General features: G+C 42.8%; 4 protein-coding genes across 6 annotated transcripts in view; 1 reads left to right on the top strand and 3 right to left on the bottom strand.

Annotated features, from left to right (window-relative positions):
- Positions 1-727: 727 nt before the first annotated feature.
- LOC118419745 (glutaredoxin domain-containing cysteine-rich protein 1-like) lies at positions 728-10,721 on the bottom strand. Of its 2 annotated transcripts, none has more exons than XM_035826293.1 (4): positions 10,072-10,721; positions 8,637-8,876; positions 3,625-3,690; positions 728-2,965 (listed from the first exon to the last, which is right to left on the bottom strand). In XM_035826293.1, the coding sequence occupies exons 1-4, from the start codon at positions 10,486-10,488 to the stop codon at positions 2,756-2,758; spliced, it is 933 nt and encodes a 310-aa protein (XP_035682186.1). In that variant the 5' UTR covers positions 10,489-10,721; the 3' UTR covers positions 728-2,755. The 2 variants fall into 2 exon arrangements, with proteins under 2 accessions (XP_035682186.1, XP_035682185.1); XM_035826292.1 differs by having other exon boundaries at positions 8,637-8,897; positions 10,072-10,707.
- A 2,167-nt stretch (positions 10,722-12,888) lies between these two features.
- On the top strand, positions 12,889-15,966 carry LOC118419744 (solute carrier family 35 member G2-like). Its single transcript, XM_035826290.1, has 2 exons — positions 12,889-13,888; positions 14,647-15,966. Exons 1-2 carry the CDS (start codon positions 13,459-13,461, stop codon positions 15,525-15,527), a joined length of 1,311 nt encoding a protein of 436 aa, XP_035682183.1. The 5' UTR covers positions 12,889-13,458; the 3' UTR covers positions 15,528-15,966.
- Positions 15,967-18,246: 2,280 nt separating this feature from the next.
- Positions 18,247-23,313, bottom strand: LOC118419456 (B-box type zinc finger protein ncl-1-like). Of its 2 annotated transcripts, none has more exons than XM_035825836.1 (4): positions 22,573-23,313; positions 22,148-22,326; positions 21,530-21,723; positions 18,247-20,738 (listed from the first exon to the last, which is right to left on the bottom strand). In XM_035825836.1, exons 1-4 carry the CDS (start codon positions 23,272-23,274, stop codon positions 20,227-20,229), a joined length of 1,587 nt encoding a protein of 528 aa, XP_035681729.1. In that variant the 5' UTR covers positions 23,275-23,313; the 3' UTR covers positions 18,247-20,226. The 2 variants fall into 2 exon arrangements, with proteins under 2 accessions (XP_035681729.1, XP_035681730.1); XM_035825837.1 differs by having other exon boundaries at positions 22,615-23,313.
- A 93-nt stretch (positions 23,314-23,406) lies between these two features.
- Positions 23,407-23,517, bottom strand: part of LOC118419410 (RING finger protein 207-like) — a gene marked incomplete in the record, with an annotated part of 2,454 nt that continues 2,343 nt past the window's right edge. Inside the window, 1 exon segment of the mRNA XM_035825778.1 lies at positions 23,407-23,506. Within this exon segment, the coding sequence (XP_035681671.1) occupies positions 23,450-23,506 (57 nt within the window).

Genomic DNA, 23,517 nt, shown 5'->3' with positions numbered 1-23,517 from the left:
GACTAGGATGAAGTATGGGTTTTCCCTGGACAATGCGGTCATAAAGGCTTTGTAATGGAGGTACAGTTGAAGAGATCTGAACGAACAATAATTGTGTAAAAAACTTGCATATCAAGCATTTTAAAATAATTTACGCCTACTTAAAACTTGCACTGTTATTTTTTACCCTTACCGTAGCACAAGCCAATGCAACAAACCTACCACTGCAAAAAATGTACCCGTCTCAATTTTGTGCATATTATGATATGAAATTAATTTGATGTTGCTGTTTACTGGGAATATTGCTGCAGTGGCAGTATAAGAACAAAGAATCTGAAGATTGTCAAATGTTGAATGAATGGTCTTATGCATGGTTACATTAAACAGTCAACTGTAAACATTGATGTTAAGTCATTTTTGTTGTGGTGATTGGTTATTTACATGGTAATTGGTCATTTACAAGGCATGAGGCTGTAATGTCTGAAGAATTCGACCAACCACACCGGGTCACCCTGCTCCTCTCTATAAATGTGTTGGGTTCTTTAATGTTACCATGATGGTCATATATATGATCTTGCCTTCTTGGAAAGTCTGGAGTATCAAAGTCAGATGAAAATTTGGTGCATTTATTTCATGCATATGAACAAAGTTCAGGTAATGCTACAGAAGTAATTCTTACCCGAAGTATGTTTGACGTGTACCATTGTCAGGACATAGAAATTCGAAATAGATCGCACGGACAACACCAGACTTTTTATGCTTTATTTCTCCCCAGCTAACATTGTTCCCTTCCACATTGCCTTTGCCTTCTCTTTCATTAAATAAACAGGAACAATGAGAATTTTTATAACTGGTACAATTCATTTCATTGGAAGATTTAACAATAACACATCTTGTATAACATCAAGAACGGGCATTTTCGGCTTACCAAAATTCATTATAACACGATAGAGCGTCAATATCACATCTCTGAAATACAGCTGTGATTTTTTGAATAGATACTGGTGAAGGAAACACAATAATTATAATATCAGATATGTAATAAATCCTACATACTTGGGCAATATGGAATAAAACAGTGACTTCATAAAAGTTTTCTTTTATACAAATTCTATGTATTTCAATTACAGTCTTGGTTATGGTCATGATTATTATACTTTTTAGTCTACATTATGATAAATATCTGATATATTCTTGATTTTTATCATCTGAATTAGCATACAGTTTTGCTGTAGAATATATTAGCTGTGATTTTACGATATTGCCAAAATTTACAAATACAATTCCCCGATCCACAGGGAAAGTTGCAAAACAACAGTATTCAAGTAGATAACATGCTGTTGTTTCTGTCAAACACATTGTGTATTTTTGTGAAACATTGTTCATGACATGTCATACGTCTGAGTTGTGAAAATCCCGGATGTCCTTATAAGGCAATCGTCATTCATGATTGAACATAACATAACATTAGATTTGAATATTGGATTTTGACATTAAAAGCAAAGGTCGCTTTCTCATCAACGGTTGAAACGAAATCCATGTTTGTCAGTGCGTTGCCAAAACCGTGCCTGGAGGGGGGGGGGGTGCGATAATTTTTTAAACTAATTTTTTTCAAATACATGTACCCTTTCCGTCAGGTAACGCCTGGATTTAATGTTTTACAACAATAATCTACCCTGGGCTGGGTTGGCAAGTAAGAGCAATGAAGCTAAAACTAGTAAAAGATGCAGTTCAGGGAATCCAATTCAAGTGAGAACAACTAGCCGCCTAATACTGTAAGTTGTGTTTAAAGTCTACATAACTTTCCCCCATTTGCAAGTGCTCAATATTGATTTTGTTCTTGTAACATCAGCAATTTGCTTTACAAGCAGTCTTGCGGGGGGACAGATATTTTGCTTGGCAGCGACAATGGTATGCCGTGATGTCACAATGGGGTATGTCGCAAAACAGATGACAGTTACTTTGTCTGAGTGCGTTCTACCTTTGACAGAGTATCACAAGACTAGGTACTCGTAAAACAGAGATCTTCATTTTCATGAGATATAAATTCATGTACTACATAATATGATATCAAAGTACATGGACTAAACTTAAAAGCATTAAATCGTTAAAAAGGATAACCTATTGCCCAACTGCTAACAGGAGTAACCTATCAAAAGTATCCAAATACCTTTGCTTTTATCATTTCAACACTTTCAGCAAACGTTTTATCATGTGTGTACCTGCAATGTTCAGATAAGTCATCGGACAGTGCATCAAGTTTTACCGTAGAAAGTAGTGTACCTGCAGAAGGATATAAATGAAGTACGATGTCTTTACATATGATTTGAAAGTTACAATTTGGATGCGGCACAATGAGACTGCTCTAAGTGACTTGTTGCTATAATTAAGGCCACGCTGATTTGATATACAGATGACATTCCCGCGCGCATCAATTTTCGTCCGCTGACAATACAGTACTGTACATATTGTACACAGAAGCTGCAAAATGACTTTAAAAAATATCCAAAAATGGATAATAATGTTATAGAATTCCTCCTTTCCTATCGTAAGATATACTGATTTTGTCGACATGTCGAAAACTTAACGATACCCCTTGTAAAAATTGTATTTCGAGCCCTGAGCGAGTCTTTCATGAAGATGTTCCTCACCACTTGGAGTTTATCAAGAATGCAACATTTTTTGGGTCCCACTTTTAATTTTTTTTTGCATGCTCGCATTACTTTTGCAGTGCCCAGGAGATGTCATCCATATAATCAAATCAGTATGGCCTTATTCATATATAACTGACGTGCTCCTCCTCCATGTCCTCGTCACACACGGGGCACCTTTGCAGACCGTTCTCGTTACAGGCGGTACAGTTGAGCTGGCGGAACATGTCCGTGAAGTTGTTCCTGTGCACGGACTTCCTGCTGCCGTTACACACCGTGCAGGGGATGTACCTGTACCCGCCGCACCGTGCGCACAGGGACCGCACCGTGATTTTCTGTGGAGACAAGAAAAGGGGAAACGAGGTGATCAGAAACGGCAGACGTCACACATTAAATGTACAAATGTACTACTTTGAGACCCGTCTAGCCCTAAATAGACAGAAATAACAGCAATAACGCTGCATTGTATATATTAGGAATCATAGAAACACACCCACACACACACAAACACACAGACACTCACACACACATACAGTCAAACAGATACATGAGCACACGCACATACACATACACTTCTCCTTTTTTGTTCATACGTGATTTCTTTCTTTGCTTTCTTCCTTTTCCTGGCTTTTCTTACACTATTCAAATTCCATTGATTCCGCTTATCTTATCTCTGTTCCCCTTCCCTTCCCTGAACTATAAGTGTATCTACATACAAATGTTCTGCTTAAAGCCGCCTCTTTAGACAACATGGTGACTATAGCCCTTTTCACAGGTGTCCGCCAGGAGGTTTTCAGGCATACAAGTAGCCACTCATACTTCCGTCTAAACACGGGTATTTGGTAATGATCAACTCTGCAAATTGGTGGACGCACTAGCCGGGACAGTTGACAAAGGGCGGCGAGGGTTTGACTACATAAACATTGTCCATACGTGAGCTCGGTTAGGTGAGCAACGGAAGAATAAAAACATGTCAACCAAAGGAAATACTTACTTCGAACCGGCTCAACAGTTTCCTGAGTTCCCCTGCCTCGTTAAGTTGGTCTAATCTCTCTGCCCCCTGAAACAGAAGTGCAAACAGCTCATCCACTTTGACAACAACATGAGTGCGGTGTTTGGTGCTTCTTGCCGAGTGCAAGGGAAGTCAATGAATGTCCTTTCAGTCACTCTAAACTGATTATATATGATGTTGCAGAGTGTATGATAAGGCAAGACACACACTGTTACACTCCATTCCTACTAAAGGCTGCGATCAGTTACTGACTAAAGACTTCACAGATCGCTCAACAAACTACATAACAATCATACAGAACGAAACTTTTGAACGCTTAAACAATCTGTTTTGTTTTGTTTTTTAATCATACTTTTATATAATTTTCTGATCATGAAATCAAGGTCCACATAAGTTGATCGAATTTTGGTCGCTGCACGGTTGATGAGCGATCTAGTGAAAAGGTGGTCTTACAAAATTAAAGGTTTTTAACATACAAGTAGTACAAGTAGTGTTATCGAACATAGTTACGCGTTGATATCATTATGCACATACAGTGGTTTTGCACTTGTGACAGTCCTGTAAATGTGAACCAAGTATAACTTTGAATTAGTTGATAAAAGATTGTCGAAATAGGATGTGGTGACAAAGATGGGCCCTCGTACTTTGGCGTTACGTAACAACACCAACCCTTCCCAAAGCCTAGCTTGCACCCGCATTGATTGCTCTTTGCATGGGGCAAGGTTCCGCCTGCCAGAGATAACCCTGTGTCCGTCAGGTCACCCATGATCACATCACATGGGCAACGCGCCTTTAAACCTTGAACCTTGAGAAGGGAGACGCCGACATTGTGTGCGTTACCTTCGGCACGGAGAGCAAATATAAATATATTCAGTAACCCTTAGTTGGCCAGTATGCTTGATGGCCCAGGCACATTCGTCGTAAGATCGTAGTACGATTGTCGTGCGATCATTAACTTACGAGGTATTCCTTGAATAGTCGTACATATTTCGTACGAATTCCGTGTCTTGTTAAGGATGTTTATATCCTTGTGAGCTGTTAGACCTGTTCCAGCCGCTCGACACCAAAATCGCACGACCGCCTACTTCCTGTTCTTCACGCAGAGGTTGATGTCAAAAATCGTCACCTTTTGTCTTATATGTCGTGTTCTTCTGAAGGGGTTTGCTGGCAGAAAAAGACGGCGTACAAGAAAAAGGTCACGATTTTCCTCATCAACCTCTGCTTGGAGAGTAGGTAACGGTAGGCTAAGGACTAATACTTTCTTTCTGTTGTGAGGTACTTCATGCGTGTGCAGCAAGCTTACCAAGAATTACTACATACTGTGATGTTTGATACTAACAATAGTTCTTTTAGGGACATCGTGCAATACTAGTATCTTAAGGTTAGTGATCCAAAATAACAGCGTGACGTCTACGTCTATGATCAGCTTGATAGGTATTTCATCACCCGGATGCGGACACCTGTGTCCTGGACATGTTAGGTATTACCGTTCGGGCTCCAACAGTTGTGAATTATTTATTGCATTTCCAGTGCGGTAATCAAAATAAAAGGTTCACGAAGATGTCGGGCATTCTTTCCCCGTCTTCTAAACGATTCCGTTACATTGTTGTCACATGTAACCTTTGTAAACTTATTATTTCGGCTGGTTGCAAGTTTCAGGCTGTAATATCCGGACACTGTATCTAATACTGGACGAAACACCTGCAAGCACCGGAAGTTGAGAGGACGTCATTTCCGGCGGACGCCCTCTCCTATTTTTACCTGACCTTTGTGTCATCATTATTGACTACATACAGTTTGTTTTATTGGGCCCTACGTGCTGGCATGCTATTTTCAGATGTTTAATTTTTTTAATGAAGTTGTAGTCGAAATCAATGACCAAAATGCACGAACGCTGTTTCAATTCTCAGAGTGTTTTGTCAAATATGTACACAGTTTACCTAGAATTAATCATCACTCTAATATTGAGTCTTTGATAACAGAAAATAATGACATTTTCCAATATAAAATGACCCTCATAAATCCCATACCAAGTGCACATAAGTGGTACCTAGGCTCGCCCTATTCCTTTGGAGAGTTTGGCATTAAAGGAACACCGTACATTTTACATCCTCTCTCCTACTCGCAGATTTAAAACAGTGTCATAGAACTCAGATCGGGCCCAACAACACGGATTCAGCTATACATAGGAAAATATCTGCATCACGTAAGCCTGTACCGGTCTATGTTCTCAATGCTTTGCAATGCTCTACTCCGCAAGTTATACAGACAATTAAACAATGCTCTGTCAACCCTACTATGCTGTTACTCCTGTCTTTCAAAAGAGTCTTACTCATGTCTTTCAATGCTGTTGCCCTGTATGTACGCCTATAGATCAGTGCCTTGGGTAGTTTGAAAATAGAGAAATGCATATGTATCACCGCGACACCACTACACGTATTTAGAATGTCCAATTATTGTCTGGAAAGGCAGCTAACAAAAGCGAATCACAACAAGGCTGCATGTTTTTCTAGTTTTAACAGTATTTTGTGTCAAGAAGGAATTTATCACTGACAACAGTCCAGACCACTGCAGAGAGCCACGTCTTTTAGTTGTCATGGGGAAATCTCGTATTTCTTCTGACGTCAGTTTGACCAGGGTCGCACGCGAAACTGTCTGTTGTAATTTCCGTGACTGGACTGGTTCTGATTTATTCTTAGATTCCAGTTTAATATGTCTGTCTGCAGAATGTAGCGCGCCTTGCACCTGCAGTTATAGTATAGTGCGTGAAATATTCAATTCGGTACGTACTGACATGCTAGGAGTCAGCTACCTGTAGCTATAACTATTACATGTATTGTTTTATTGGACCGTGCCCTTATCTATGAAAACCTCGAGGACAAAGATTTATAGTAAAGTTACTAAAGGGCTTTGTGGTAAAATAAAACGGTGATTTCTGAGGCACAGTTTTCCAATTGGTACATTGTCCAGCGGCCGCGGGAAAGCTGGAAAATTCAGAACAAGTATGCGGATTAGTCTAAAAGCAGCAAATGTGGCACGCAAGTACGAGAACTTCAACACATTTGTACACAAATCTGCAACTCAAGATAGGGATATCTGATGCCATCTCATTTTCTGGCAAATTTGAGAAAACCTTACGTCACTAAAATGTGAAAATTTCATAGTGTTTAAGTAAATCTGGAGTCACGATATGTTTCAAACTGTATTCCTACAATCACAGATTTTTAAAATCTCAGTGTTTTTCTTCCTCTTGTAGCCATGAGACTTTGTTCCTTGTTATTCCCATATCATGTTTTTATATCACTGCCACGTTGTTAAACAAATGGTGTTCTGACAAAAAAATTGATATAAAATGTATGTTCCGTGTGGACATGTTAGGGTAATCCCTCGCGTGAGCGTCACTGAAATGTGAAAATTTCTGAGTGCATCAACTAAGTCTGGTGCCTCGAAAATATGTTTGAAACTGTATTCCTACAATCACGGATTTTTAAAACCCCTGTGTCCCTTTTCTTCCATGGGACTTTGTTCCGTGTTTTTACCATATCATATCTTTATATTTACTGCCACGTTGTTAAACAAAGGACGTTCTGACATTAAACGATAGCCGTTCCGTGTCGGCATGTTAGGGTAATCCCTCGCGTGAGCGCGCAAAGGTATTTACTACACAGGTCCAATGATGGATGTGTTCTTCATATACCGGATGACAAGGCCAACAATGGCGGCCTATCTTTGTCTTTCAGGAATCAAAATTTCGTCCAAAGAGACACAATCTTTCCCATAGCGCAATATACAGGGTCAAGTGATCTCTTTTGACGCAGCGCTACTGCTGACCGAAATCAGTCACTTCAAATCTCAGAGGGACGAGCGATTGTTCTGTTCTTGAATGGTCATCTCCCTTTCGCCACCAAAGAAAGATGAATGAATTATGAAGTGGGTACAGGATTTGTAATGGATTTAACAGGCTCAAGGGATGCGATGGATTCTCACGGTGACGTTGATTTACTTTTCATGTCGTTGTGAGGATGGTACAGGTTGGTACGGTTTGTTATCACATTCTAATTTGTTGGAACGGTCAATAGTTGATAAGATTTGTCTTACACTATCTTATGGGACGCCATTAATTGTCTCGATTTTATGGCCCCACAACTGTGTTGATAAGGGCAGGACGTTGCCAAGGACACATGGATGGGGAACAAGATGAATCTTATGTCACCAAGGAATTATGTGTAACCAAGAAAATTCCTAGCGTGTACTTTTATAGGCTTTGATTTTTGAAAAAGATTTGTGCCATTTCTAACTGCAGTGTGTCCACCTACTTACAAGCAAGCAGAGACAAATCAACATCGGTCAGAAATACATAAAACATCGTTTAGAAAAGGAATTCAGACAATCAGCAGATTCCATTCCGTAAAACTCGCGACTGTTGACGCCAGTGTCTGCATATAACATGATGGTAGTTTCAAAAATGTCGTCAGCATTGATATTCCCCTCTATGATAGAATTTGTCATGCAGAAATCATCACCAAGCCATTTCAGTACATTTATCTATCTTTGCCTTGGAAATGCCATTGCTGGCTGAGATCGCTTTCATTCACAGTCTGCGTGGACTTTGTAGTAAAACTTGGACAAGTAAGCTTATAATGTTATTGATAATATTTTGTTGCTCTATATCTGTATGTAGTTTAATAGCTGTAGCCACGCGTTGTTTCCTGTAGAATCGTCGAGCAATAAAGTTCATTCATTCATGTAAACTTATGTGCTTAACATTCAAATTATTTTTCTTCCCCCCTCTCTCTCCCTCCCTCCCTCTCTCCTTTTTCCATACCTCTCTCCCCTCCTCCCCCTCTCTCCTCTGCCCTCCCTCCCGCTCCTCTCCCCCTAACCCCCTCCCTCTCCTTCTCCTCTCTCCCTCATCTCTCCCCCTCCACCACCCCTCCCTCCCCTCTCTCCCTCCCCCCTCTCTCTCCCTCCCTCTATCCCATGGTTGTACTCACCCCTATCGGTTGCCCATCTATGAACACTTGTGGTAAGGTTAGCGCCTCCTCTGTCTGTCCGAGCCTCGCCCTCAGTTCTCTCTGCAGTTCCAAGTTCATTACAACGTCTCTTTCCTCAAAGCGAACTCTGTGACTTTCCAGTATTCTCCTGATCTTTTGGCACTTCTCGGCGGTGTCCCTGACGACTTGCATGCTGGTGGTGTAAACAATGATCCTCCCCCTCTCGTGACTGTAGGACTTCTGCAAGTGAGACGTGGGAGTCTGTGGGATCGTCGGCAAAGTCCACGGGACGACGTAGAACAAAGGAGAAACAAAAAAGAGAGAGAAAGAAAGAAATGTGAACCAAAACTCAACAAAACTCAACAAGAAAACAACAAAAAATCACACACTAGAAAACTCACACAAACACACCAATCTTATGAAACAAGTACTAGTATACAATAACTGACAATGACAATGTAACAAGAACAAGAGAGAGTAGCGTAAACGAAATACAAATAAGGAAAAATGCGGATGTTACAAAGCAGCAAATGACCTCAAAACATGAATATCAGCCATAGATGTACCAATTGTGTTCCTTTTTCGTTAAACTTATTAAAAGTGGCCTATACGGTCGTGGTCAATGATTTCTGTAAGCGTACGTTCGTATGGCAGTTTTCCCATACTCTTACATGCTGTTTGTTATGATATGATAGTTGTTTCTTTTCTTCTCTGACAGGTGTATTTTATTTTATCATGTAAGCGGAAATTGTTTTGTTTGCACCTACATGGCTTCTCATTGTAATGACAGGAAAGAGAAGGAACCAAACAATATTTTTTCACCGATTCTTCTCTCTAACAGAACGCTTAGTAATTCGTACGGAAGAGTTCTCGCCTTCTCGGTAATGTGCTTCGGTCTGATTGAACCGTTGTATGGGGACTCGGCGTGCGTGACGTTCAGTACATGTCATGTGGAAACATGTCCTACTAGCTATTCAGGCTTAGCGTCAGTACATTCGGGAAGGTCACAAACATTCGTACGGCCTCTGTGAGGACTTTGACCGCTTAATTAGGGTGTGTCGCTGCAATCCAGTGACGCATGTGTGGTGACACAACTTGCAAAATCATAAAGACGCATATTCTTACTCTTTGTGACCTTAATCGTTTTATAATCATGATCCGCTCGACCAAGAGGAAGGAAAAAATGACCCTGTCTTTGATAAAGAACTTGTTCATGGTGATTTCACTGCCATTGTGTTGTGTTGACTTAGTCGTCTTTTTGTTCTGTGACTTCCTTATGAGTGTTTTCTTTTAGCTACATATTCACTGGTCGGATCTGCAGCTTCAAAACATTTACTAGAAATATAATTTCTGATCCTGAATCGGACAACAGGTGACCTAGAGATTTTATTACCACTAGTTGATGATTGGTAAGCTGTGAGAGTCCTCTGGTTACCTGCGCTCCTTGTGTGAGAGAGGTGAAGTGCGCCAGCCCCGCCCGGACCCTGTTCTTCACCCCTCGCACAGTCCCGTTTCTGCTGACGATCTCCGTGTCCTCCACGCCGCCAGAATAGTCCCTCTTCCCCACATAACGTAAGCGTCTGTTCTCGTCTTCTTCTCCTTCCTCCTGCGACGTCTGCGTGACGTAGTAGGTCCAGCCCGCAGGTGAGGCGGCGCCAGGTGAGAATTGTACCCGGGAGTTGCCGGGATGCTCCCCCGGCACGTCCCCGTTAGTCTGTACCGCCGGGTCCTGGCAGTACTCCCCCGTGTCCGGCTGCAGGCTGTAGTGGTCCCCGCCGTTCACGTAATTTTTGGGCTCCTTGTCTTTCTTCTCGGACCCGTTGCCGCCCCATTTAAACCGTAGCTTGTTCATGCTGTGTTTGTGTGACGGTGTTCTCGCTGGTGTACTGAGTCAGGGGCGGCCCAGACAATCGCTTACACAAACCCGCTCCGACCATGTTTAAATATTACGACCCTTTAACGGGAGGAAAGAACAGGGCACCTTGCGTCATATACGTTGAAAACTCATCATTTTAAAGTACAAACTCGTCTTTTAAGCCTCATTTTAGATAGTTTGATACACAAAATTGTGAAATGTAGGGCAATGGGGAGATCGCCCCTACTGTCTGTTGAAATTGTTGGCTGTTTCGGGAAATATTTATAACATTGCCGCAGGTGTATTAACGACCTTTCCTGTCAGTTGGCGTATTAAATATTCATGAGGCAATATTGATCAAGAAAACAGGACTGTGTGTCCTCGACACGATAATCAAAGGAATACGCGCAGCACGTAGAGACTCCTGTATATACAATAACCACACTGACTTCGGTACATGTCATAGCAAAAACAGTTTCTATATTACGTGAAAATGTGTCATAAACATTTGTGGGAGCAGTGTTGTTTACTGTAGAAGTTTGGTGACCTCATGAGTGTAAAGGTGAAAGCCTTAGCACGTGAGACAGGTGTAAAAATAGCCGACAATGGCCTCCCGACTTTCTCCAGACCATAAGTTAGTCGTGAGCTAGGCCATCTGTGAGTTGGCAGTTGGTCGGCGAGGTTGCCTACGAGTCTTTAAAAGTTATTTGCACTTATTTTATGTCATATTAATATTGTCCTTGGATAGATCAAGAGAGGATTCCGCCTTTGGAGCTAGAATAGGATGGATTCAGTGTACTCCAAACCCACCACCGATCTTGGGGGAGTGGTTGGAAGCAAACTCATGGGAAGGCCCTGAATCTATGACAGGGGCTTAATGTAGAGGAAGAAATGGAAAGGCTGCACATGGCTGAATAAGATAAATGGTAAAAGAAATGAACCAGAAAGATTCCATTTGAAGGTGAAGGTTGGTACGACTCACGGATCATTGGTCAAAAGAAAACTCTCAGGTAAAAGACAAAAACTTGTGACATGTGTTGGAAAAAGAAAGTTAGGAAACAAAAGTGTACAATTATAATGAGAGCTGAATCGAATCTGATTTTTCTTCGTATAATTCTAACGTGAATACGTCAACCTTTGAAAAAAAATGCAGGAAAAAGAAATGCAGTTTTGTGGAACTGACTTGCCAAAACGACGGGGACATTCAAGTTAAAGTCTTCTGTGTGCCTGCAATCAAACTTTCGGTCGGCACGAACACTGAACCCGCTGCTGCGTGCTCAACAAAATCCACACAGAATGCCGTGTTCAAAAGAGGAGAACTTGTCCTGTCGGCTTCTACAGCAGGGTGCTTCACAATGGGCGGGTCGTGTTAATAGTTCGACGGTACCCTTTGGCACCAGGGACCTACACAAGACGCTTAAGAGAGCCATGGTCATGCGGATTGCTTTTAGGTGCTTAAAAGTCTACTAGACAAATGAGACAAAGGAATGTTTAATCAAAACCACTCTTTAAGTTGCTGATGCTTGTCGTAGTAGAACCGACTAAGTCTCCACCCCGTTCTTTGCTGTGAAATTTGTGCAACTGTTACGTTACATGTTTTGGTCGTACTTCATTGATGTAGATGTTGCAGAATAAAATGAATTTTACAACCCGATCCATTGGCAATTTGTATGTCAGATTCTGAAAATGATCAGAAAGGGGCGGAATGTAAAATTTAATGGATTTCTCACATCTCCGGAAGTGGATTCACCCCGCACCTGTTAACAGCTGCAGTTATTGCCATGGCCGCAGGAGTCGCTTTGAATCAGTTGATTACCGCGCAAAGTACACGTCCGCGTGTCCTGGCTATTACATTCATAGCCTCCGTAGCAGACTCACTCCGGCTGTTTTCTTTTAGTTACCATTTTCTTACTCGTCATGGAGGTTATATTTCAGACAGCGTTTACCTTTGTGTATGTGCGACAATATAACTAAGAACGGATGTATGGATTGATTTCATATTCGGTGTGTTAGTAGGGTGTGCCAAAAACGGGAAATGATTAGATTTTGCATAATTACTTCCATAGTTTTCTATAACTGAACATTAATAAATGTAAAACGTCTAATTGGTGAACATACACAAATACTAAACGTGCAAACGAGTAACTGATTTTCATAATTAACAAAAATGGCAAAACTGTCTATTGACAAATGACGGTAACACTAAACTAGTGACATGCGTAAGTTAGAAAATGGTGAACATCGCTATGTATATATTATGCAAATATGTATGTCATTTGCATAAAATCTATTTCATGGAGATACGAGGTCACTGAATTCGAACTTTGGCAGTAATAAGAAAGGAAAACAGCCAGGAGGAGTCTGCAATGGAGACTGAACCGAGCCTATAGCTTTACTCTCCAAGCAGAGGTTACGCTCAGTCGGGCTTGTTTTGGCTGGTTGGCTGGCTAGCAGAGGCGAACAAAAAAGTCTGACGAAATAGGCAGCTCGATAAAAATACGTTCAAAATCAGCCGGAGTCTAACCTCTGCTCAGAGAGTGCGATTGCTATATACAGGTAGACGGGGCCAATGGTCAAGCGTTCAAAAAGACATGGCCAGCAAAAGTGTATTAACTTAGCCAAAAAAAAGACGGAAAAGGGCCCCAGAGAGCATGCTATGGAGGCTAAATATCAACAGCAAACGGTAAAGGTCGCCCTCCCTTTCCTAAATGCTGGTGGCAATCTCCCACGACCCACCTGATAACCTGTTGGACGGCTTCTGACACAGGGTGTTGTTTGTATCGCACAAGCACTGACGAGCAGACAACATAGTCAGTACCTGCGCATTCTGGTGTAGTAGGGTGGGACCTTAGCTCGTTCCAACTAAACCTTTCTTCCAAACTTACCGTTAATGTTAAGCATGCCAAATGGCTGTTCATTAGTTTAGAAGTGAATCCTTGAGGTGAAATACATCAAAAGGGGCGCAACATGGCGAGACCGGAGTGGAGTGATTGGGACAATAATGACAAGGAGGTTTTGGGTCATATAGCTATGACTCAAGACAACGAGGACAACCAGAGTCTCCAGTGGTTATTCTCACGTCTTCAGGGAAACCCCACAGTCGACGGAGAATTTGATGAGGAAGAGAGGGAAAAACTTCAACTGGAACAGCTGAAAGAAGAGCCCAAGAACTTGCTGTTAGCAGGAGAGGGGCTGTTTTTAGCCCTGCTGTCCGGAGTGAGTTTGTCGAGTTCGTCCATTTTGGCCCGACTGGCGGCCAACTCAGGAGTGCCTGACATGCAGGTGGTGTTCTTTAACGAACTGGCGGCGTTTATACTGTTTGTCCCACTGGTGTTGGCGTGCAGAGGACCCCTTCTGGGAGAGAACTGGAAGCATACGGGCCTACTTTTTCTCGCAGGTGAGTCCGTTGCATTAGTGTTTGAAAATTCTCTGAAAGCTACGACAGAATGTAAAAAACAATTTCAGATTAGCTACAAAGTATTACAAATATCACAGTACATGGTCATGCCCGTGTAGAAGAAAGGCAAGAGGGTAAAACTGCGATATTTGCACGTTTATATGGAAGTACAGAATGTAGATAGCCCCCCTCCCTAGATCCATGAATAGGGAATTGCCTGAGGGCGCGTTGGCCCCACATACATGTACGTTATATAAGACGTCCTCGGCAGTTAATACAATAATGCTAATACAATGACGTGTACTTAGCACACCACACCGGTGGCATTTGGTATACAGCCACTAGTTTTCCTCCCTTGTATTCAATTGATGATCACAGGCAAATGGTTTTCATGTTCAAATCTTAAGGTAGGCATTCGTAAATGAAAATGGGAAAGTGTGATTTGTAGGAGCATGGTCTTCATTTCGAAAAAAATGTCCTCATTTTGGCGACACTTTGAGGCCATTGTTTGCTCTGATTATGACTTCTATAAAGACATGGAGGTTTACAGACTGACAACCATCTTGGTAAATGCACCTTGCATGAGCCGTCGGGAATATCCTCTCCTTAAACTTGAAAGTTTCCATTCTCCTACGCAGAGGGACCAGCGTCAACTTATACTCCAGGTCAAGGAGTTTCTACGACACAGATTCTTCTCTGCTGTAGGAGAATGAAAGTTTTGAGATAGATCGCTGATTTTATGCTATTTTTTCTTGCAGGTGTCGGTCGCACGTTCGTGACGATATGGTTCTACGTGTCGGTGTTCTACATCCCTCCCGGCAATAGTTTCGCCATCCAGCGGGGCGCCACACCGCTGTTCGCCGCTCTCATGGCGCTTGCCTTCCTCGGGGAGAAGCCCGGATGCGCCAGCTCCATCGGCATCATCCTCAACCTCATCGGCGTCGTCTTACTCACACAGGGGCCCAATTACGGCTGGGAGGAGCTGGACAAGACGCTCGGCATCACTCCGGGGGAAGAACCGCACGTCTCGCCTGTTCTCATCGGGAACGCGCTGGCCATCGTATCGGCGCTGGGACTCGCGGCGGTTAACGTGGTGAGCCGGGGACAACTCGCCAGCACTCCCCTATTAACCGTGCTGTTCTGGATGGAGTCGCTGGGAGTCGCCATCACGTTACCGCTCATGTACGTGTTTCCTAAGAAACCCGTGTGGGACCTGGAGGGAAATGTGTACGGCTACCTCACCGGGGCCGGGTTCATCTACACGGTCGGCATCGCGTGTCTGTACCGTAGTCTGAAGCTAGAGAAAACCGCGACTGTGGCCCTCCTGCGCAACGGGAACGTCGTGTTGGCGTATCTGATGCAGGTTTTCATTCTGCATATCACACCGGCGGGAATGGAGATAGCCGGGGCGGTGTTGGTGCTGATCAGCACGGCCATAGCCACCATGGTCACGTGGCTGCAGAACTGGCGGGAACGCTCGGAGGAGGTGCGGCAGAGACTGGAGGCCGAGCTGGCCGACAGGAAGAGATCACTGGGGAACGGGAGTTCCCGAAAGAGCCGGACTTCCAGAGGCAGCAACCCGAACAGCAGTAACGTTGTAGAAAATGACGAACAAAGGGATTTGCTCATAGAAAAGTAGGGGATATAGTTAGAGAAATAGCTACACGAATATTAAGACTGAATGCAACTACAGGACTCTTCAAAGACAGTAGAGGCCGAACACAGTGGATAATGATGATGATATAGAACGTTAGCAAATGACTAGAGGCGAAAGAGGCAACAGACAATCGGAGTGTCTCCACATCTACCCTCCATGTACTAATATTTATTGCGTAACATCGGGCATAAGAGCACTTGAAGCTACATGTATATACTTAATAATTGACGGAAAATTTGTGCAGACTTTGTTTTATAAGGAGCAAAAATGTAAGGATTATAGTTTAACGTGTCTAATACAGACTAAAAGGATTTATTGAATTCCTTAAGGAGACTTGGTCGCAAGGCAGATGTTTTGCACTTGCGCCATCTCATCTGGTCAGATACTAAATGTCAAGATTAAACTCGAACACGCTTCCGTATTTGTGTTTTGAATTGTCAATTGATCTGTAAAAAAAACGGCACAGCCATACAGTATTCCGACCTATACATGCTTTTGAGGATACATGCAGAGCCCCGTTTCAGTCCGGAAGTGATGTTATCCTCATTTGAAATACCCTAAACTACATGTCGTAGCATTGACAAGTTTGGTCACAGAAACCTTCGGAATCGAGCATTCAAAACAAGCACAGTTAAAATCTGTAATGTACCTTTTTGTAACCGGCAAACCAATCCAACTGTCAGAACCAATCACCACTTGCTTAGTTAATTTCACCAGTTTGAGTCAGGGACTCTAAGTAAATCATCGTTTAAATGTACTTACAGTCACAAAGAACACGAGAGCCTCGTATACCAACAGTAAACAAACACGAACAGTAAACAAATAGCTCAGAAGGTATGTTTGTTCTGGAACAATACAGATGACTTGTGACAATGGTTAAACCCCGCGGGTCACGTGACTGGCTCCTTAGATACGAATAATGACGTCATAAAATAGTTCGATCACGACAGGCATGTTCGCCTGTGTGTTTAGTGTTCAACACAAATGACATGCATGTGTATCTGCATGTGGATAGTGTTAAACTCAAAGGACAATCATGCCTGCCTGTGTGTGGGTAGGGTTCAGCACCAAGGACAGACACGTATCTGTGTGTGGATAGTGTTAAGCGAGAGGGACATAACATGCTTGCCTGTGTGTGAACAGTGTTCGGCAGGAAGAACGTGCATGTCTCCTGTGTGTGGATAGTGTTCAGCACCAAGGACAGACATGTATCTGTGTGTGAATAGTGTTAAGCAAGAGGGACATGACATGCTTGCCTGTGTTTGGGCACTGAACAGTGTTCGGCAGGAAGGACGTACATGTTCTCCTGTGTGTGGATAGTGTTCAGCACCAAGGACAGGCATTTGCCTGTCTGGACAGCGCTCAGCAGAAATGGCAGACATGTTTACCTGTATGGTTAGTATTCAACACAAAGGACAGACATGTGTATCTGCATTTGGATAGCGTTCAGCACCAAGGGCAGGCATGTTTGTATGTTTATAGTGGATAGTGTTCAGCACCAAGGACAGGCATTTGCCTGTCTGGACAGCGCTCAGCAGAAATGGCAGACATGTTAACCTGTATTGTTAGTATTTAACACATAGGACAGACATGTGTGTCTGCATGTGGATAGCGTTCAGCACCAAGGGCAGGCATGTTTGTATGTTTATAGTGTTTATCAGCAAATACATTTGCCTTTGTGTGGATTGTGCTCATTGCATAGGACATTCATGCTTGCCTGTGTGTGGGTAGTGTTCAGCACCAAGGACAGGCATTTGTAACTGCGTGTGGTTCGCAAGAAGGACATGTATGTTTGCATGTGTGGACAGTGTTAAGCACCAAGGACAGGTATATGTACCTGCTGGTGAACAGTGTTCAGCACCAGACTGCGGGACAGTAGCTCTCCGCTGAGGGAGTTCTTTACTTCACCTCAGGACAGTTCGTACAGTCTTCGTCGGGAAGCCCGATACAGGACATCTAGAAGTAAAACGAAGCGACATGAGATGTCATTTGCACCCCGCTCTGTACGTTTGCTGTACGAAAGTGCTAGATGATCGGTAAAGAATGTTGATTCTGTCATGTCTATTTTCTTAATCCGATTACTGTCTAATTTTAAATGTTGTAATGCATTAATGTTTTAAAGTTGATTCTGTGACTGATGACGTATTTCATGTGTGTATACATGCCAAGTCATCCAGGAATAAAGCTGAATCATCTATATTTACCTGTGTGGATAGTGTTTGTCACCAAGGACATGGATCGAAAGGCAATAACAAACAACTAAGGCCATAGTATGTTCTGTGAGGCTACAGAGACTTTCAATGCTCAAATTATGTTCTGTTTTTCTGTGTGCAAGGATTAAGAGACAATGACAATGACAAACACAACTTTCAAGATACATGATGGTTTTATTACTAGCGTTGTTGCTGTGTTATTTGCTACTGAATGGTTTGTAAATATATTGCATTTGGCACCACTCAACAATCTGGTTTGTTACAAGAGAAAGGTACACATTGTGCCACTCTTTGCTAGCTCTCATATCACCTGTCTGATTATTCTTCACAGATCTTCAAATCAACTGTGAATGAAAAAAAAAGTTGGGTCTCAATGTTGGTAATGTCATGGCAACAATAACAGCATGTATGATTTGGGAGGTTCTCTCCTGAAAAAAGAAAACTTTTTATACTAATGCATATCTTAACATCATCAACATATACTTTTCCCGACACAGCATGTGAAAAAATTCTTTACTTTGATATTATCACATGCATTGTCTTATAGCACTAACAAGAGCAAAAATGTCTGGCTACAAATGTTCTAATAGCTATTTTCAAATAACAAGGTAAACAAAAACTTTCTATCAGCTACAGAAATGCTAACAACTGAAATTCTACAAAGTTCATGAAGTGAAGAGGCTAAACCAAAAGGTAACTCAAGAGGGTGAGTCTGGTGACAAACCCATCCACTTATTACACATTCTCTTTTTCAATAGGTCATATCATGTAATACTAAGAACAGTACTGCTTACAAATGAAATGAGGTCTGGTGTGTTACAAAGATAACATAGCTGGTGTGTTATGCTGAAGGGCGGTTATACCGGCTATATAGATACAGAATGAAAGCTAATCTAGGACTTTTTCCAAAACATTTGCACAAGTCATTTCTTTACTGTGAAACTGCTTTGTGACACAGCTTGCCATCTTATGGCTAACACTCTTCACCTTTGTTTAGTATCCCTCTCTCTCTGAGAGGTACATAGAATGTACACAGATCCAAATATTCTGAAGCAGTTGTGAATACAAAACTAGACAGCTACTTCCAATGTGTAATATCTCCACCTAATACAGGAAAATGGTACTGCACTGTCATAGAAATATGGGAGGACTTAAGAAGGCATTTAAAGGGTGTAGGGAATGAAGAAACAGGGGGACATGAAAATATCTATAAGGAAATCTAACCCAACAATATTCTGCCATCACATTTAAAACATGTATTGGTTTGTGTCTCAGCATTGTTAACTATTCATAACATGAATTGTTTGAATGCACATCAACATTTTCATGATGTTTTTGTTAACCCTACAACTGTTACAACAGTATAGTTCATATGTGAAGCTTTATGTTAAGTTATTTGACAAGTGTGCAAAGCCTTGTTTGTTCCTTATGTGTGCTGAAGCAAATGTGACAACATGTGCTGCAAGTTGGCCCGTCTATCGAAACATTTCATAACATTTTGAGGGAGATTGATACAAAAGGCCTTTCATATCTTAACGTATGTGATGTCTTGCAGGTATGAAACAAAAAGAGGACTAATTAGAATTCAATAAGACAATTCAATAAGTCAAGATACTGCCTGAGGTAAGAGGGTAATAGAAAGCTGTTGCCCTATAAGGGTTTACAAGACAGCTGTCAGCTGTTGAGAAGTTTTCCATGAATAGTAACAATTCTTTTTTATCACCTTAAGTTTGGCTTTACAGACATTGATAAAGCTGTTTCTGTAATACATCCTTATAGATATAATATAGTCTCCATGTGATGTGCAATGACAAGTTTGAAACCTTTAGCACAAGTCATTGGCTGCTTCTGAATCAAGCATTCAAAACATCAGTATTTCAGCATCTCCTCTCTTACAAATGTGAGAAAAACAAGACTGTCATCTACTGCCATATTCAATCTAGAATGGTGAAATTACCTTCTAAACTGTTTAATTTGCACAGAATGTGGCTGCTATGTAAGTTTGTTTGCAAAACAGTATGTTTACATGCAAAATACATAACTCTGGAACTCCTTCTCCTGTGTACTTCTGTGCTGTCTCCATGTGTATTGTAACACAGCCATATTATGAGATATCTTGTCAGAGTTCAGATTCTGCTTATGTGCATGTTCGCATGTGTTCTATGTGTCAATGTAACACACAAAGTTGATCTACCCTTTCTAAACACGTCTTCAGCTTTCCAACAAGTTCAAACTTTCTGATAATACAATAAGGTCTACGGGTAAGTATTAGACAATGGTACTAATTCTTCTTAAGTTGCTTGTACACTTCCTTCAAATCTTTACTGCACAAAACTTTTTGAAAAAAAAAAAGGCCTGAGGTAAACATATAAACCTTGATTGTAGTGGTCCATGTGTACTTGAAACACGGATGACCTGAGAGTGGCAAAGAAAGAGAAAGCAACGGTCATGAAAAACGAAGCATGAGGTTAGATACGATCATACAACAGACACCAGTTTTTGGAGTTAGAGATGCCAACAGGATACTGCCCATCCAACAGGTTAAGTGTGTTGATGGACTGTTTGGAGGGGCACAGGGCGATCTTATCCAGCAGCGAGCCATCCTTACGGAACCTCACCAGCTCGTCGATGCAGTTGTGTCCCGTTACCGTGGTGATGCCGTTCAGCACGATGATGTTGTCGTCGCGGTCGATCAGCACGCCCATCAGCACGTCGATGTTGGCCTCGCCGCCCACTTGGCGCACGTAGCGCCCGTGCTCGTTGTACACGCGCAGGCAGTGCCCCACGTGGTCGCAGACGAAGATTTCATTGTCGGAGTTGGTGCCCACCGGGTTGGCGTACACGGTCATCTTGGGGATGTTCGGGCAGGAGACTTTCTTCAGCAGTGCGCCGGACGAGCTGTAGAACGCCACGCCCTGGTGGTACCCGTTATCACCCTTATCCACGATCAGGATCCGGCCCCGGCTGTCACAAGCCATTCCTGAAAACAGAAATATGGCTTATCACCAGGGCTCTAGCCAGCTCAAAATTTCTATCCGTCAGCCAATTCCCATTGTTGTGAAAACCCCGAAAATTAACTGATTTCAACTGAACTGAGACCTTGAAAAACGGGTTTTAATGAGATTATCGTATGCGAAAGAGCGTCGACAAACATTGTCAACAATCATAACAATAGCAAAACAAACAGTGTGTGGCTTTCCGACCGTGGACGGCGTCCCCAAGCCGCCTGTAGCTTCCTCCAAGGATTTTTGTCTGTCAAGGTTGACGGACTGGTTTTAAAATTTTTCCGTCATACGCAGCAAATTTCCATCAATTGACGGAAAAACGGACGCTGGCTAGAGCCCTGCTTGTCAGATACACTGGCAGTATAATCAAATACTGGATACACTACATTAGAAGCCATTTAACTGCACAGCCTATTTGCCAGCATATTTTGTAAATTATCCAGCTGGACTGCACCGGTTTGCAATTTTGGCATTCGGTGCAGTTAACTGAAGTGTACGTTAATCCGTTGTGCAATTAACTGGCTTCTACTGTACTACTACTACAATGTACTACTGGCCTTTTTGGAAAGGAAAATAGAGATGAAGAGAGAGAACAAATTGTAAATTACTTCGTAGGAAAAAAACAACAACAGCTTGACAAGACAAACAGAAAACTGTGCTCAGAGTTTCCTTGTTCATGCTACTCCCTAATATTCATCAAAAGATGAAAAGTATGGGTCCACAGCTAATGTGCTATGACCATCTCAACAATCTTGGCCTGACTCACCCCTCGCCTCATGTAGATTATCCATGAAGAACTGGTTAATGAACTGTCCCTTGTTGCTGAACTCCTGCACCCGTTTGGAGCCCTTGTCCCTAACGAACAGGTGATCGTCAGGAGACACAGCGAGGTAGGTCGGCTGGATGAACATGCCACGGCCTTTACCTTTCTTTCCAAATGTGAACAGGGACTTACCCTGCCTGTAGAGAGATGTATGCAAGTGAGATAGCTTAGACTTTAAGACAAACAGGCAAGAATTAGGATCGTCGCATCAGTATAGTGGTTCATGACAGATACATTTGGAATTGTTTGGACATGCCAAATTGGTCACTTTTAATGGTGAAATTGATTACACCGTATGTGTTTTTCCTGCAAAATCTAAGAGTAAGAGTATGAAGCAGAATCTGACTGGCTTCAAGACTATAGGCTTCTACAATATTGGATTGAAAACTCGAATACTAGTAGTAGATATCAATTTTACAGGACCTGGTGCTTCCAGAATGGTATAATTGACAGTGACTATACATGTATGTGGTATTGTGGTATTCATTACGTATATGGGGAACTGAACTGTTGAGATATTATTCCAGATTCCTGAACGTTTTCTAAAAATGACTACTGGACCTGTCAAACACTTGTATCCTGTGGTTCTGCCCATCGCTGATGTACAGCAGTCCATTGTGTCCGGCACAGATCGAGTGTGGGAAGAGAAACTGCCCTGCCCCGCCTCCGGGGGTGCCAAACTTCTGCAGCGCTGACACCTTACGGGGGGACTGGGGCTTCTCTGGGGGCTTCTTCTTATCCTAATTCACAAAGAGCAACAACACTGGAGTAAGAGGTACTGTCAAAAAAAATCTCAAGAAAATATAAAGACAAACAAATACCTACTTCTCAGCTGAAACACTGCATGTACATGTACATGTACTCAACACAATTCAACTAAGTAATGTGTGTAAACTACTGAGATTTCTGTAGTGGGCTGGAAGCAAAATATCTGATTGATACTGATAGTTGTCATAACTATGGCAATACTCATAAAAAAAGCATACCTTTTCCTTCTGTAGCTTGTCATGATGTGCGCCTCGTACCACCTGTGCTGGTGAGTCAATGTTGTCGTCTCCACTGCTTGCCCCACTATCAGTGTCGGGGGTGTTCAGGTTGTTCACAGCAGTCGGGGACGCCTGTGTGTCATGGGCCAGTCCTGCCTTCACCACTCCGCTCCAGCTGTGACGCCTGTCGTCATCCTTACTCTCGCTGCCGTTGACATCCAGGTTGTTACTGCCATTCCACCAGTGTTCTGGTACGGTCGGCATCTCCGTCGGCTTGTGTGTGTCCACGATAGTGATTCTACCAAGAGCAGCTGTGATCTCATCTTGGTTCCAGTTCAGCTTCAGGTCGGCCTGCATGTGCTCGGACGAAGGGTTGGTGTCGCGGAGGTTCTGATACTGATGTGCGACCAGGTTGTAGTGAGTCAGGCCGTACGCTGGGCTGGCCTGACTCACGAGCGTGTCCGTGAACTGGCAGAACCCCTCCAGTTTCTTCATGCCTTGTGTTATCTCTGCATGGGCCAGAAACATTGCGCCCTTCCTCTCCCTGCCCACCCTCTCCAGCTCCTCCAACACCTCTCCTTCACGTTTATCCACCAGCTCCTTGAGTTTACGGAAGGAGTCCGTCACCTTCTCTCGCACGTCTTCTTCTTGCTGGTCCAGGACTTTTAATTCCGTCTCGAGATTCTTGGCACCGGTGTGCATCTTGTCATGCTCTTCCCTCCCCACCTTCAGGGCGGTGTTGAGTGCGGGCAGCTTCCCTGTCCACACCTCCTTGATAGCGCTGTGCTCATGTGTGCTTCACCCCGTGGCCGTCCTTGGTGCACTTCCTACAGATCAGGACTTCGCATGTGTTACAGAACAGCTCCAGTGGCTCCTCCTAGTGTGTCTGGCAGGACAGCGGCTGTGAGAAGGCTGTCAGGTCCTGCTGGCTCAGCTCGCAGATGG

This window comes from Branchiostoma floridae, chromosome 7 (assembly GCF_000003815.2).
Source record: "Branchiostoma floridae strain S238N-H82 chromosome 7, Bfl_VNyyK, whole genome shotgun sequence".
Taxonomy (NCBI): Eukaryota; Metazoa; Chordata; class Leptocardii; order Amphioxiformes; family Branchiostomatidae; genus Branchiostoma; species Branchiostoma floridae.
Note: the sequence above shows the minus strand (reverse complement) of the source record. Positions and strands in the feature narration are given on the sequence as shown.

Coding starts and splice junctions, on each gene's coding strand:
- LOC118419745 (XM_035826292.1), bottom strand. CDS start 10,488: ATGAACAAGCTACGGTTTAAATGGGGCGGCAACGGGTCCGAGAAGAAA. Junction 8,898..10,071: donor CTCTCACACAAGGAGCGCAG/GTAACCAGAGGA, acceptor ACGATCCCACAG/ACTCCCACGTCTCACTTGCA. Junction 3,691..8,636: donor TAGATGGGCAACCGATAGGG/GTGAGTACAACC, acceptor CTTCTGTTTCAG/GGGGCAGAGAGATTAGACCA.
- LOC118419744 (XM_035826290.1), top strand. CDS start 13,459: ATGGCGAGACCGGAGTGGAGTGATTGGGACAATAATGACAAGGAGGTT. Junction 13,889..14,646: donor GGGCCTACTTTTTCTCGCAG/GTGAGTCCGTTG, acceptor TTTTTCTTGCAG/GTGTCGGTCGCACGTTCGTG.
- LOC118419456 (XM_035825836.1), bottom strand. CDS start 23,274: ATGCACACCGGTGCCAAGAATCTCGAGACGGAATTAAAAGTCCTGGAC. Junction 22,327..22,572: donor ACAAGCTACAGAAGGAAAAG/GTATGCTTTTTT, acceptor TTTGTGAATTAG/GATAAGAAGAAGCCCCCAGA. Junction 21,724..22,147: donor AGGATACAAGTGTTTGACAG/GTCCAGTAGTCA, acceptor ATCTCTCTACAG/GCAGGGTAAGTCCCTGTTCA.